This window comes from Zeugodacus cucurbitae, chromosome 2 (assembly GCF_028554725.1).
Source record: "Zeugodacus cucurbitae isolate PBARC_wt_2022May chromosome 2, idZeuCucr1.2, whole genome shotgun sequence".
In the NCBI taxonomy this organism is placed as follows: domain Eukaryota; kingdom Metazoa; phylum Arthropoda; class Insecta; order Diptera; family Tephritidae; genus Zeugodacus; species Zeugodacus cucurbitae.
In genome coordinates, this window is record NC_071667.1 from 40,661,099 (window position 1) to 40,676,283 (window position 15,185).

A 15,185-nucleotide genomic window follows, 5' to 3' on the forward strand; every position below is an offset into this window, starting at 1 on the left:
TTAATAAATAATAAAACAAATTGTTTTGCCGAATACCTTAATAATAATAATAAATCTTAATAATGGATAGTGATTTATTCCAATAGCTTGTTTATTTAAATATTCTTCGCCTTCAAAGAAGAAAAGTTTTGAGAAGACGTAAACGCCGCTGGTCCGTTCATCCAGCTAATCTGGATAGAAACCCAAATGGTTTCTTCTGGAAGAACTTTTTAAAATTAAAAGAAGACGACCAAAAACTATTTCTTTTAACACGGATGAATCGGACAGTGTACAATATTCTTTTAAATATAATTAGTCCGTTTTTAAAAAAACCAAAACAACAAGTTGGCGTCGAGGAGCGAGTGGTTATAACATTAATGTAAGTTAAACAATCCTTGAAACATATTTCTATTCATTTAATTGTATTCTCATATATTTTTTAGGTACCTCGCTTATGGAACACCTTTTGAGGTCATAGCCTCGATGCATAAGTTAGGCAAAACAACAGTGCGGAATATCGTACTTGAAACGTGTGAAATACTTTGGTTACATCTGTCCCCGATATACCTTAGCGAGCCAAGTACCGCACAATATAAAGATATTGCTGCAGATTTTTTAAAACTGTGGAATATACCCAACTGTGTCGGAGCAATTGACGGGAAGCATATAGCTATTGTTCGTCCACAAAATTCAGGCTCGTTATTTTATAACTATAAAAAGTTTTATAGTATAGTTTTAATGGCATCCTGCGACGCTAGGTATACGTTTACCTCTGCCAGCATTGGTAGCTATGGAGGACAAAGTGACGGAGGTACATTAAAAGATTTGCAATATATAGATATTTACTTATTTTTATTTTATTTTAAGGTGTCTTTCAGCAATCTAAATTTGGTAAAGCGCTCTTGGAAAACAAATTGCCACTACCACCAAGAGCTCCATTATGGAATGAATCCTCAACAGATTTTCCACATTTTTTTGTGGCCGACGCAGCGTTTCCGTTGAAGGAAAACTTAATGCGACCTTACCCCGGTGCACAGCTGCCACGAAACAAAGCAATTTTCAATTACCGGTTATCGCGAGCTCGTAGAGTAATCGAAAATAGCTTTGGTATTTTAACCGCTCGATGGCGTGTTCTACGAAAGGTCATAGACTTTAGCCCAAAGGACTGCGAAACAATTGTGTTAACCTGCTTGGTTCTTCACAATTTTGTAATGTTAAATGACCATGATCGTTGGTATTGTCCAGATACATTTGTAGACACAGACACCGCAGACCATGGAATATTGGAGGGAGAATAGCGTGAAGATTTAGAGAGTGTTGGAGGTGCATTACATTCAATAAGTTCAACTCGACGCAATGCATCTTGTATCGCATTCCGTGTAAGGGATTTTTTGGCAGAATATTTTATTAACCAGGGAGCAGTTTCATTTCAAGAAGATCGTATTTAGTGTATATTTATTTTATTTATATTTATATTTATTTATATCGTATTTAATGTGTAAAATTGTAATCCAAGTATGAAGTACTATACTTTTTGTTACGTTAACTTTTTTATGATATTTTATTAAACCATATGTTTACATGACTTAGTAACATATTTTTCCGCGCTTTGTATGTGTGTGGTGAATCTTAGTAACCCTCATTAATTTTATTAAACTTGTAACAAACCAATTGTATTTCATCAAAGAGAATTTCCATTTAATAAACCTAATAATAATTCTTATAACGTTTTACAAATATCGTGAGTTTGCCCCTTTCACATACTGGTTATAATTCCGCACGTAAGTATACCTGTGTCATACGTATACACCATAGATATATCTATAAATATTGTTTTATTTACTGAAAAAGATGGTAATTATCTGTATTAGGAAGATTACACAGGCATATGGCAAATGAATTCTGTATAGTAAAGTTTATTACGAAAATATATGTATATATTTTATTTACCGACAAAATCATAATTATGATGGTATCTAATTAGTAAATAAGACATAGGCTGTATAATCAAATAACATACAACATACAAAATAGTATAATTTTTCCCTATCAAAACGCCATGATTCTTTAAAAAAATTGGTGAATGTTTTCTGCAACTACACAATGACAACAACCTTCCAATCACTAATCACTACCAACATAACTACATAACACACAAAAAATAAAAGACAAAGACACAAAATTAAAGAGTTATAAAAACAAATTGTTTTATTTTTTTTCAAATACATTCTTAAAACTATTTTTGAAAAATGAGGTACATTGTGGTTTCTTACGTCTAGGTAACAAGCGTTTTAAACATTTTAAAACTATTTTTGAAAAATGAGATACATCGTTGTTTCTTACGTCTAGGTAACAAGCCTTTTAAACATTTTTACATATTAATTCAATATATGTATAAAACATCAAACAAATGATTTAAAAATTAAAAAAAAATTATTCGGGTTCCGATTTAAGAGCAAATAATGAATTTGTTAAAACTTGTATTGCTTTCATTTGTTTTATGTTATTATCGTTCATGATAGAGGTCAACATAACACCAAACGACCTCACCGCCTCGCTGCCTTCGCTCCTCTCTACACACATGCTTTTGTATAGCTCGCACGCTTCTTTGAAGCAGCCGTCGTCATCGCTGTTTGTTTTCTTTACTCTTTTCCGGATCGGAGTTGAAAACGACAACTCCGAAGGCGACGATAAATTAGTCTGAGAACATTCAAAACTAATTGGCTCCAACAGCTCCTGCGAAAACATATCATCTAAAATGTTTGTGGTGCAACGATTTCTGTAAAAGGGAAATAAATATTTAATACGTATAAAATATTAAAATAATATTAACTTACGGTCTGGGCTGTATATATTGTTTTAAAAAGCTCATATTATCGAACAATGGCCAGGTTACGGCGTTACTCGCCCCACTTCCTGATGGTGCCTCCATTTTCCTTACCTCCCTACTGAATCTTTCCCTTAGAGTCAGCCACCTCTTCGAGCACTGCTCTTCTGTAAAATAAACACAACTTAAACTATTAACATCTACACATATATATATACAAAATATATTACAATCTAATAAATAAATTGTTAATAACAATTACTTACCAGTAGCACCTAGCTCCTTCGCCACGCTTACCCACGCGTCCCTCTTCCGGCTCGGCACTCGGTAGCCTACGCAGGTCTTGTTATATAAAATTTCACGCGCCCGCACTTCTTCTATTAATTTTTCATCAGTCATTGTGTTTATTCGGATTATTTATCAAATGGCAAATTAAATATAGAAAATTAAATGAGATTATGAAAATGAAATGATGAAAATGAAATGAAGCGTGCTATCAAAAAAGCGAGCGAAATAACTGAGCTGTCACTCTCTGAAATGTCAAAATAAAGGGAGAGAGCAAAGATGCCACTCTCTGAAATGTCAACTTAACTTGAAATTCTAAATTCAACAGACTTTCAAGTCAAGTCATGCGTTCGGTAATCAAATACATGCAAGGCCCATTAAACGGATCTTTTATGTGACAGTTATCAAGTCTCTCTAGGTCAAGTCAAGTATGGGTAACTGGAGCTTTACACAAAAACCGCAAAATCAAACACAAAATTAATCAAAAACCAATACCGCCAATTCACTCGCAAAATCCGAAATACAATCGTTCACAATTCGTACACGCAAACAGAAATTCAAGCAAGCGCGAGTAGAATTAAGCAATATATATATATACATGTATATATATACACATACGCATCTACAATACTTTACACCAAACTATAAGTCAATTTTAATATAATTTCATATTCCCATAGAAATGGATGTAGATGAGAGCCAGAACCCCATCAAGACAGTGAGGTCCGAGAACGTGACACCCGCCCCAGCGCCGAGGACGCAAAGGGTTATGGGACCATCATCCGCCGCAGCAGTGAGGGATAGAGGTGAAGAGCAGCCGATTGAGGATCAGTGGCCTCCACGCTGCAGTCTGTGCCATCGCCCACACGCTCTTAAGAGATGCCCCATCTTCCAGAGCATGAAGCCATCACAACGCCGCCAGATCGAAAGAGCTCATGGGCATTGCATGACCTGTCAGACGACCATGCCACCAACGACTGCTGGGCCGACAGTATGTGTCAATACTGCCATTAACCACATCATATGATGTTCCACCGGTTTCCCAAACGAACCGATACAAAAGATACAACTCGTATTCGTCGCAGACCACGACGCGATTTGGCCCAACGCAGAGGAGAGCATCGCAACGAATACGTCCAAACCACACGTTCGCGACCACGCTTGCGTCCACAGTTGTGAACCACTCCGCCACGCCGAACTCATCAACATCAGCAACGACGCTCAACGGGATTGAGGGCAGTAGTTAGCACGTTACAACAGCTTCAGCGGCTTCTAGGCGATTAATCCGCCTAGGGGGGCCGGGATGTTCACATGACACAGCACCTTGTGACATCACACGCCTATCACATCACACACACGCCATCAACGAATCAGTCATCTCATACGTAACAAACAACACACAACACAGCATAACGAACCACTCAGCACACACACAACACAGCATAACAAACCACTCAGCAAGCAACACAACAACCACACAATCACCTACATTTACCACCCAAGTTAACGAAAGGGATAGATCACAACGGGATCGGCCGTTTTTGCGTTTTCGACTGTGTCCAAAGAGGTTCGACCGATACTCGACATCCGTGATCACCGATCATCAGCCGTTCGCGACCGGAAAAGTAGTTCATTTTGCGTTTGTAGTGCAGTGTGTGCATCGATTGAATAAAACATAATTTTTTCGGAATATTATGTCCACTCTATATTGAAAATAAAATTAACTAATTATAACGAATTATAATTCTGGTGTTTGTGTTTTCACTTTATTTCTAACCTATAGTGCGATAACTGTGTTGGAAGTAAGTATATCACGTATACACGTCAACACGGCTCATTCAGTTTCGTTTAATATTATTGGTGCGACATGTTTTATTTGTTTATTAATATTCCTTGCAGCTTTCCAGAGCGAATAATCGGTAGTTTTATCAACAGTGAGTTTGGACAAATACGTTTTGAAGGAATAGTTTTTAAACTGTCTAATTTTTGGAATTTGTTTCCACTTAGATTCACGCGAATATTCGGTGTACTGTTCCACGCATCATTTAGAATTACTTTTGTGAAAGATTCAACTTCACAATCTAAGTCGGCATCTGTCGATATGCGCTTTAGCTTAAAATCGCCTTTATTCAGTCACAGCTTAAATCTGAGCTATCTTCAATACGTAAATTGATTTTCGATACTTTGTTGATGACAAAAAAGACAAGTAGATCTGGTAATTTCCTACTATCTGCAGGCCAAAAAGTGGGTCTCCCTGTCGAAATGACATTGCATCCAATAACTTGTATAGCTTTCAGTAGTTCTCGACCTTTGGTTGTAGTTAAACGTAATCCCCAATGAGTGTGTTTTGCATTAAAGTCACCACCCATGACGTACCTTCCGTCATATTTTTTTAGTAAACTCGTATAAGTATCAGTTTTGATATTATGCCTGGGCGGACTCTATAGAGCAAATAAATATAATGACTGACTGCATTTTTACTGGAATTGCCTTAGCTTGAATTTCTTCAGTCTTAATCTGGGCTTCTTCGAAATGTTTAATAATATCTGATTAAAACCGCGCTTCCTCCTCGTGCTGAGTTTGCTGGGTGCGGAATGTGGTATAAGTCATAATTTTTTAATTTAAAAAATTAATGGTTCGTAAAATGTATTTCGGACAACAAACATACATCAATATTTCTGTCGTTTAGAATAACTTCCATTTCAATTTTACTTTTGGGAAGACCATTGGCGTTCCAAAACATTATTTTCAAAGAGTTACTATTCATCAATAAATTGTATATGGTATTCAAGAGCGCTGAGCCGCTCCTTTATGGACTTAAATAATTTTTCTTGTTCGTTTAGTTTATCCAGAATTTGAGATAACGGACTACTTTTTTTGAACTGTATTTGTCTGACCTTGCTTAGCCATTTTGCGCAAATGTAAGTTTAGAAGTTGATGGGAGGGGTCTTACTACACTCCTTCCTTTGTCCGTTGTTTTTCGCCTGAGGATTGACATTCTCCTCAACTGTATTACCATTCTTGTTGTCTCTAATTTTCGCAGTTGTTTTGCAACGACACAACCACGGTTGCTTGCAGGATGAGAATCGCCGCAGTTACAACATTTGACAGGATCTTTTTCGGCTTTGGTGCATTCAGTTGTAGGATGTTTGCCTCCACATTTCACACATCTCGATGGCTTACTGCAGAAGTTTTTTGTATGTTCAAAAGCTTGACAGTTTTTGCACTGAGGAATTAATTTAGAGGCTTTGATAGCCTCAACCTTGATAACGGTATTAAGAATGCTTTTGATCTGATAAACTTTCTTAACGTCCTCGGTAGCATCGAATACTACTAAAAACATATCTAGCGGCTCTTTAATCTTCCAATTAAGTTTGTTAATTGCATTTAACACATTAAACCTTGATCTTTAAGGTCGTTCAAGATGGATTGAGTATTGAGAATTTTGTTGTTGTTCGATAGTCAGTAGGATTAAATGTGTTTAGTTTGTAGGCACCGTTACTCAAAAGCTTTATTAAATATTTGTGTTTTGTTAGAGCGGTAATATTCGAATGTAATTTATTAAAATCTTTAACATCATTTATTATAATTGGTGGTGGTCGATGAATTTTGGTATCATTAACGGCCGCATTTTCATTATTTTTATTTTCCAAAGGGCTATCAATTGTTAGGGAACTATCAGCTTTACGTTTTTTTTGAAGATCGCTTCTTTTTGAGTATCCACTCAGTCTCTTTAGTTAGTTCATCTTCATCCATATTGTCTACTTCATCAACACTTACATTTAATGGTTTGGGGAAACTTTAGTATAGTATCCCCCGGTTTTTGGGTTAAAATGGGTATGGTTATAAAGAGGACATACTTATTTTATATCAATTGGTTTAATATTTGCTTTAAATAAGCATTTAAATTTTTAAACAATTTTGTTTATATGCACAATAACCAGGTTGACAGATATCAAGTGTTGCCATAACCAAACAAATGAAAATAAAAATAATAATCTTTCGCGTATTGCTTTTTTCTGCAATTGCGGCCTTCGGCCGCGCTTTTGGAAAATAACTCTGGTCCACCCAATATCATGGTTTTTCAAGAAACAGGAATAAATGTATTATAAATCATGTAATTTTTTATTAACTTTTATTCGTTTGTAAAATATGTAATGTGGAAGTATGTGGAAACAATTTAGTGAAGTGTTAGTGTATAATAAGCGCATTATATAAGTTAAAAGTTAAGTAATAATCGAAATATCGCCACATAAAATTTGTGAAATTTTCAACTTTAAATGCGAATATCTCGAAAACTATAAGTCTCCTATTATATATATTCGTAATCTGGAGATCGTCCTCTTTCCAACCATACCCATTTTAACTCTGAAATCGGGGGATACTATACTAAAGCCGACCCCTATATTATCTTTGTGTAATTGATTACACATCGCTTCTAAGGTTTTAAGTCTTTCATTTACAAGAGAGTTAGCCTTTTGTAACTCTTTAATTGTATTTACTCTAAACGTGCTTAAACTATTTCTCGGCGTCACGTCATGTTGAGTTTCAACCATTTTTTGGTTTTAGCGATTTCTCTACTGGGTGTTAGCAACCTGTTGTTTGTTCGGTAATGCAGTTGGGTATAAAACTTTGAATACTGTATTTATTAAACCTGTATGGCAGCTTTGATCACAGCTGGTAATTGTAAGAGAACAGCTGATTGTACATATAATCATTTGCTTACGCACGTGCATCTCGATATAAGGGAGCTGTGGAACGGCATCTCAAACTCATTGCATACCGCTGCAGCCGAAACAATTGGTCTCCGGCAACGCCAAAAAAACAGTTGGTACGATGAGAATTGTCGTTCCGCAGTGGAGAGAAAACAGACTGCCTACCTCGCAACATTGCAAACGACCACAACACGTGCGGGATGGGATAGATATCGAGAACTGAAGAGGGAAGCGAGACGCATTTGCAGACGTAAAAAGAAAGAGGCCGAAATGCGTGAGTATGAAAAGCTTGAAAAGCTGGCCGACATGGGTAATGCTCGAAAATTTTATGAAAAGATGAGGCGATTAACAGAAGGTTTCAAGACCGGAGCATTATCATGTATGGACCGAGAAGGTAATCTGGTAACGGATGTCCAGAGCACACTGGGATTATGGAGGGAACACTTCTCCGACCTGCTCAATGGCAGTGAAAGTACAACACCAGGAGATGGCGAACCCGATTCCCCAATCGATGACGATGGAATAGATGTTCCATTACCCGACCATGAAGAAATTCGAATAGCAATTACCCGCTTGAAGAACAACAAAGCCGCGGGGGCCGAAGGATTACCGGCCGAGCTATTCAAATACGGCGGCGAAGAACTGATAAGGTGCATGCATCAGCTTCTTTGTAGAATACGGTCGGAAGAAAGCATGCCTGACGATTGGAATCTTAGTGTGCTCTGCCCAATCCATAAGAAGGGAGACCCCACAATCTGCGCCAACTACCGTGGTATAAGTCTCCTCAATATCGCATATAAGGTTTTGTCGAGCGTATTGTGTGAAAGACTAAAGCCCACCGTCAACGAACTGATTGGACCTTATCAGTGTGGCTTTAGACCTGGAAAATCCACAATGGACCAGATATTCACCATGCGCCAAATCTTGGAAAAGACCCGAGAGAGAAGAATCGATACTCACCATCTTTTTATCGATTTTAAAGCTGCCTTCGATAGCACGAAAAGGAGCTGCCTTTATGCCGCGATGTCTGAATTTGGTATCCCTGCAAATCTAATACCGCTCCGTCAGGATCGGGAAGGACCTCTCCGAGCCGTTCGATACCAAACGAGGCTTCAGACAGGGTGACTCACTATCGTGCGACTTCTTCAATCTATTGCTGGAAAAAATAATACGAGCTGCAGAACTAAATAGAGAGGGTACAATCTTCTACAAGAGTGTACAGCTCCTGGCGTATGCCGATGATATTGATATCATCGGAAGCAACAACCGCGCCGTTTGTTCTGCGTTTTCCAGACTAGATAAAGAAGCGAAGCGTATGGGTCTGGTGGTGAATGAGGACAAGACGAAATATCTCCTGTCATCAAACAAACAGTCAGCGCACTCGCGTCTTGGCTCCCACGTCACTGTTGACAGTCATAACTTTGAAGTTGTAGATAATTTCGTTTATCTTGGAACCAGCATTAACAACACCAACAATGTCAGCCTTGAAATCCAACGCAGAATCACTCTTGCCAACAGGTGCTACTTTGGACTGAGTAGGCAATTGAAAAGTAAAGTCCTCTCTCGACGAACCAAAATCAAACTCTATAAGTCGCTCATTATTCCCGTCCTGATGTATGGCGCTGAAGCGTGGACGATGACAACATCCGATGAGACGACTCTTGGGGTTTTCGAGAGAAAGGTTTTGCGCAAGATTTATGGTCCTCTAAACATTGGCAACGGCGAATACCGCAGACGATGGAACGATGAGCTGTACGATTTATACGACGACATTGACATAGTTCAGCGAATAAAAAGACAGCGGCTACGCTGGCTAGGTCATGTTGTACGGATGGAAGAAAACACTCCAGCTCTGAAAGTATTCGATGCAGTACCCGCTGGAGGAAGCCGCGGAAGAGGACGACCTCCACTCCGGTGGAAAGACCAAGTGCAAAGTGACCTGGCTTCACTTGGTGTTTCCAGTTGGCGCCAAAAAGCAAAAAGGAGGAATGAGTGGCGCGCTCTGGTGGATTCGGCTATAATCGCTTAAAGCGGTTCCTACGCCAAATATATATATATATACGCACGTGTTTAGTACGGCTGTCCGCATCCACAATAACGCTTTGTGATGTTTTTTTTCTCCCTTCTCCTTTCTCTTTCCACAAATTGTTTTTATAAACTTGGGTTCACTAACAAAACGTTTAAGCAATTTTGTTTTCTTTTTTTTACAAGATTCCGCAAACCACAAAAGTGAAGACACATTCAATCCATGCCAGGACACTGTGTCTTTATTTCATGCACAAAAAATTCGGTTTCGCATTCAGTTTAATAATGTTATTTAGACTTTTCCAGGGCACCGAAAATTGCTCTTGCGTTCACTTCAACTGTTCACCTTCCATTCCGTTGTAATAATGAAAAAAAAATGTATCCTCGCGCAAGGATTTTACAATAGTCCAAATCATACTTGCTCTAATGGAGAGGCTACAAGACCGTTTATTTCATATAAATAAACGCCACCGTTTTAATTGGCTTGGTGTCTCACGAAATGCAAAAATTTGAACAATGGTACCAAGTGATATAATTACACAGGCCAACACTCAATTTGCTTCTTTGAATTTATCAACTGATTCTAATTAATTTGGGTAATAAAAAAGTATAAAAAGGCTATATCATGAAAACTAGAGCTGATAGAGACAAACTGATTATTTAGCTTTGAATTCAGCGCGCCCAAATTAACTAGAATCAGTTGATAAATTCAAAGAAGCCAAATTTTTTTTATTATACTCTCGCAACCTGTTGCACAGAGTATCATAGTTTTGTTCACATAACGGTTGTTTGTGTCACCAAGAAATATAAGAGTTAGATATGGGGTTATATATACATAAATGATCAGGATGACGAGTAGATTTGAAATCCGGATGTCTGTCCGTCCGTCTGTCCGTCTGTCCGTCTGTCCGTCTGTCAGTGCAAGCGATAACTTGAGTAAAAATTAAGATATCTTAATGAAACTTGGAACACATGTTCCTTGGCACCCTGAGGAGGTTGCTTTCGAAAATGGGCAAAATCGGTCCACTGCCACGACCACAAAATGGAGGAAACCGAAAACCTATACAGTGTCATAACTAGCCATAAATAAAGTTATGAAAATGAAATTTGGAACATAGGATCCCATTAGGGAGGGGCACATTTGGATGTAATTTTTTTGGAAAAGTGGGCGTGACCCCGCCCCCAAATAGGTTTTTTGTATATAACTCGCAAACCAATAAAGCTATATAAGCCAAACTTTCTGCAGTCGTTTCTTTTAGCCATTTCCTTATACAGTCCAAAAATGAAAGAAATCGGATAATAACCACGCCCACCTCCCATACAAAGGTTAGGTTGAAAATTACTAAAAGTGGGTTAACTCCCTAACAAAAAACGTCAGAAACACCAAATTTTACATAAGAAAAGGCAGAAGAAAGCTGCACTGAGATTTTTTTTTACAAAATGGAAAATGGGCGTGGCGTCGCCCACTTATGGGTCAAAAACCATATCTCAAGAACTATTCGACCGATTTCAATGAAATTTGGTACATAACACTTTCTTGACACCCTGATGACACGGGTGGAATATGGGCGAAATCGGTTCACAACTACGTCTACTTCCCATATAACCCAATTTTGAATTCCATCTGATTCGTTCACTTTATAATGTATTCATAAGGAACCAAAGAAGCTAGCGGAATAAAACTTTACACAAATACTGTATTTGAGCTGTGACATCACTTGTGGAAAAATTGTCAAAATCGAACCATGACTTTTCAAGGCCCCTGATATCAAACATGAAGAACTCAGTGCCTAAGGTTAATTTTTCACCGAAAATATAGGTAAATCCCTCAGATATTTTAATGTAATTCATTCCCTCTGATTTTTTTTCTTATAACAGTTTCTCTCTGTACCTGAAATGGTAAAAATTGGGTCATAACTTCCCCCAGATCCCATATACCTAATTATAAGTAATATTAAATTAAGTGAGCGTATAGTCTTCGATACGTTGTATCTTGGTGGTGAAAACGAGTGAAATCGGTTTAGGAATTACATCAGTCCCCATATACTATTTATGATGATTTTCGTTATTCTATTGAACTTTATGCCGAATATATGGGTCGAATTGTGTTGTCTTTATAAAATTACATCAATAAATTGCGAGAGTATAAAATGTTCGGTTACACCCGAACTTAGCCCTTCCTTACTTGTTTTCAAGTAATAATACATCAAAGCCAATCGCAGTGCAAAATCCGACATTTAACATTGAGTGTTACATTGAGGAAGTTATATATTATCATCGCCTAATGGAATCCCATGTTTAATTATTTTTACTTTAAAATTTTGACCTTGAAAAATATTACAATCTTCGGAGTATTTAGTGACGGATGTTACCTCTGGTGGTTGAGCGAATTTTAAAATATAAAAGTTAATCCCGATTAATTCGTTAACTTTAGAATTTCTCAATTTGCTCAAAGTAAAACCAATAATTGCAGTTCTCTCCGATAATTCTTGGTCCATCTCTTCAGCCCTATATACATATTCAGGTCCTTTCACAGGGAATTTGAGGAAATCGATTTATTTGGAGGTTTATGATGCTAAGTGCTGAGGTGGAAACCATATATTTCTCTTTCCGGAAACCATATCGACATATGTATTCTGTCTGAGCTAATGGATTTAGAGGGTTATGTGGTGGTTATTATTCCATTTCATTCATTTTCATATCGTGTGGCAAGTTATTAGGACAAAATATTTTGAACAGGTTTAGTTGATATGACGCTATTAGTTTACATGAAATATGTAGAATAAACTTGTAACTTCAAAACATTTTAATCAAAGATGCCCTTCCCTGCAATGATTTTATGTACTGAATTTTACTTTTAAGGTAAACACGTAAACCAAGTTTTATTAAGATATCTCAACTTATCGTTGACCATTTTGTTTTGCGACACTATACCTAACTTGTTTAGTTTTAGATATTAAAAACAACCATTAGGTGAACAAGACTCTCATGACTCGTGTGCTACAAGAAATTATTTTGATCATTTTCTGTTGGAATAATAGGAATTAAATATAGGTTATAGTTTCGTTTGTGGTTTGCCTTAATTTTGTTACCTTGGGCTTAAGTTTTTCTTTGTTCAAACTCATTATTTAATTTAAATTTATTTCACATAATCATCAGAATATTACAAATGACTATTGAAATATAAGATTTAAATGTTAATATAACGTAATTTTCAGAAATTGTACAATTGCTAAATATTATGGTCTATTAAAAATAAATTTACACCGTTATGAACGTGGTTCACAAATATGTTACAACGCATATGTATAAATAAGAATCCTGTACATATTACAACGCGTATTCACTGATACTGTGATTGATGCTGATGGGTTTGACCCAAACCTAAAGATTGTGCAGTATCGCCTAGTGCTATCGGATCTTCAATTGGTGGTGTAGGATTTCGAAATTGTTCTGCAGAAAGACGGGTAAATAAAATTCCAACTCCTTCAATTAAAGCCAGTAACACTCCACCGATTATAGCACTTCCTGCCATTGCTGATATACCTAAAAATAAGAATAACACCGTTTTATTTTTTATGTAATCGATTATACTGTACAACACATGGCTAGGTATTGGACTAAACTATTTTTTTTTATTTCCATAAAAAGTAAAAATTTGCTCAAATTTTGAATTCAATCAAATTTCGAAAATATACTTATTGAGTGAAAATCATTACTATTAGTTGTAGGATGAAGTTACTAAAAGACTATTACTTTTATTTCAATGGTGTACATTTTTCGATAACGCTTACATAACAGAAGTTATAATAAGTCAAATTTGAGGTTTTAAAAAAAATAAAATAAATATTTTTCGAAAAATACTGGATCAATTTTTGAAAAATTGTTATGTTTGAGTGGAAGCGACAATTTAATGGTATTCGTGTTCATATAATTTCGGTATAAATCGGTCCTATTCCCGTTGTAGTTGTTATCGTTATCGAAAAGTTATCGAAATTTCTATATATATTTTATATAGTATAATTTAAGGCGCTCTTTTTCCAATAAAAACTTCTTTCTTATGTAACGAGACGCATCTTTAAAGCAGTCCTTAATGGATTTTATGCTATTCCCTAATGACTCTAAACAAATGTACCACTGTACTTGTTGCACTTACGATCTGCCCAACAATTTTAATCTTCCATTTTTTTTATTTTTTTTTTAATAGGTGATATGTTGGAAAGTTGGGTATATAAGTGTATACCAAAAGAAGTAGTGGTGGCATCTGCATCCTCGAATCTTTCTTCTAAAATATATGATAATTCCAGCGTCTCCTCGCTTACGGCTAATCCGACTACTATACCTGGAGGTCCAGCTAATTACCGAACTGCATTAAATTCGCAACAGCTTCTTCCAAAGGAGACTGTGGTATCTGTTTATTAACTCCTCTTGCAAATTAATTGAATTGTTTGGAAATATCCGTCCAAAAAATTTGAAATTTAAAGGTTTTATCCCTTTTCTAAAAACGTTGGCATATGCAGGATATTTTTCTATTTCAGAAATTAAAATTTCAAACTGTTTCCGATTTGGAATTTTCATCTTCACTTCAAATAACCGCGTCGTTTCTATATCGCTCTCAATTATAGCAACGACAAAGAACGACTGTTTCTATGTCAATTCTATAGTCGTTTCTAATTGGGGAATCTCAATTTATTTTCGATAAATGTCGATAATGCCAGTAATGCCAAATAGGCGTTCTTATTTGGTTTAAAACGATAACGACAACGAAAATAGGGGCAAATATTTAAGAAATGTAAATACAAACCAAAATTTATATACAGTGATAGACACAAGAATTTACACGTTGAACGTGTTTTACAAATTCCACAGAAAAAGCTTTATATATTGTTGTTGCAGCACAATAAAATGTTATGTAGTTGTAAATCTTGATCTATTTCTAAGCGAAGGATGTAAGTATAGTTAGAATAGATGGACATATGACAGACCAAAGGAAATAATGAATACCAGTAGTCAAAAGTATGTGCACACCAGAGAACTGCAAGAGTGATTAATTTGATTACACAGATTCACATGATTAACATGCTTCAAATACGGTGGTGATGTCCACTCACATTCATTGGCATGTATTTTCAGCAAATATCTACTCATACATGAGTGAAGAAGCTACTGAACAACTGGTGTGCTTGCTATTACATAGTAATTTCATTTGTTTCACACATTCTTCTTTTTGATTTTCACTAAATGTTAGTGATCTTACTTATCAAGGAATGTATAAGTAAAACAAAAGCTGATGACGAGCAACGACATCTGTATTTTTGTTTTGTGGTTCAGTTTCTTGTGTATTGTTTATTAAT

The 15,185-nt window shown here is 36.4% G+C and overlaps 2 protein-coding genes and 1 long non-coding RNA gene across 3 annotated transcripts; 1 reads left to right on the forward strand and 2 right to left on the reverse strand.

The window, feature by feature from the left end:
- The first annotated feature begins 202 nt into the window (after positions 1-202).
- Positions 203-1,706, forward strand: LOC128923064 (putative nuclease HARBI1). Its single transcript, XM_054235436.1, has 3 exons — positions 203-358; positions 423-790; positions 847-1,706. The coding sequence occupies exons 1-3, from the start codon at positions 255-257 to the stop codon at positions 1,275-1,277; spliced, it is 903 nt and encodes a 300-aa protein (XP_054091411.1). The 5' UTR covers positions 203-254; the 3' UTR covers positions 1,278-1,706.
- A 1,106-nt stretch (positions 1,707-2,812) lies between these two features.
- On the reverse strand, positions 2,813-3,533 carry LOC128921582 (transcription factor Adf-1-like). The gene is made up of 2 exons (XM_054229605.1): positions 3,073-3,533; positions 2,813-2,973 (listed from the first exon to the last, which is right to left on the reverse strand). The coding sequence occupies exons 1-2, from the start codon at positions 3,203-3,205 to the stop codon at positions 2,813-2,815; spliced, it is 294 nt and encodes a 97-aa protein (XP_054085580.1). The 5' UTR covers positions 3,206-3,533.
- A 9,419-nt stretch (positions 3,534-12,952) lies between these two features.
- Positions 12,953-14,663, reverse strand: LOC128919814 (uncharacterized). Its single transcript, XR_008469953.1, has 2 exons — positions 13,988-14,663; positions 12,953-13,377 (listed from the first exon to the last, which is right to left on the reverse strand). It is a non-coding gene; the product is annotated as an uncharacterized LOC128919814 (long non-coding RNA).
- Positions 14,664-15,185: the final 522 nt, after the last annotated feature.

Bases quoted from the DNA above. Each gene is read 5' to 3' on its own strand.
- LOC128923064 (XM_054235436.1), top strand. From the start codon at position 255: ATGAATCGGACAGTGTACAATATTCTTTTAAATATAATTAGTCCGTTT. The intron at 359-422 runs GTAAGTTAAACA...TATATTTTTTAG, and splicing joins CGAGTGGTTATAACATTAAT to GTACCTCGCTTATGGAACAC. The intron at 791-846 runs GTACATTAAAAG...TTTTATTTTAAG, and splicing joins TGGAGGACAAAGTGACGGAG to GTGTCTTTCAGCAATCTAAA.
- LOC128921582 (XM_054229605.1), bottom strand. From the start codon at position 3,205: ATGACTGATGAAAAATTAATAGAAGAAGTGCGGGCGCGTGAAATTTTA. The intron at 2,974-3,072 runs GTAAGTAATTGT...TTTATTTTACAG, and splicing joins GAAGGAGCTAGGTGCTACTG to AAGAGCAGTGCTCGAAGAGG.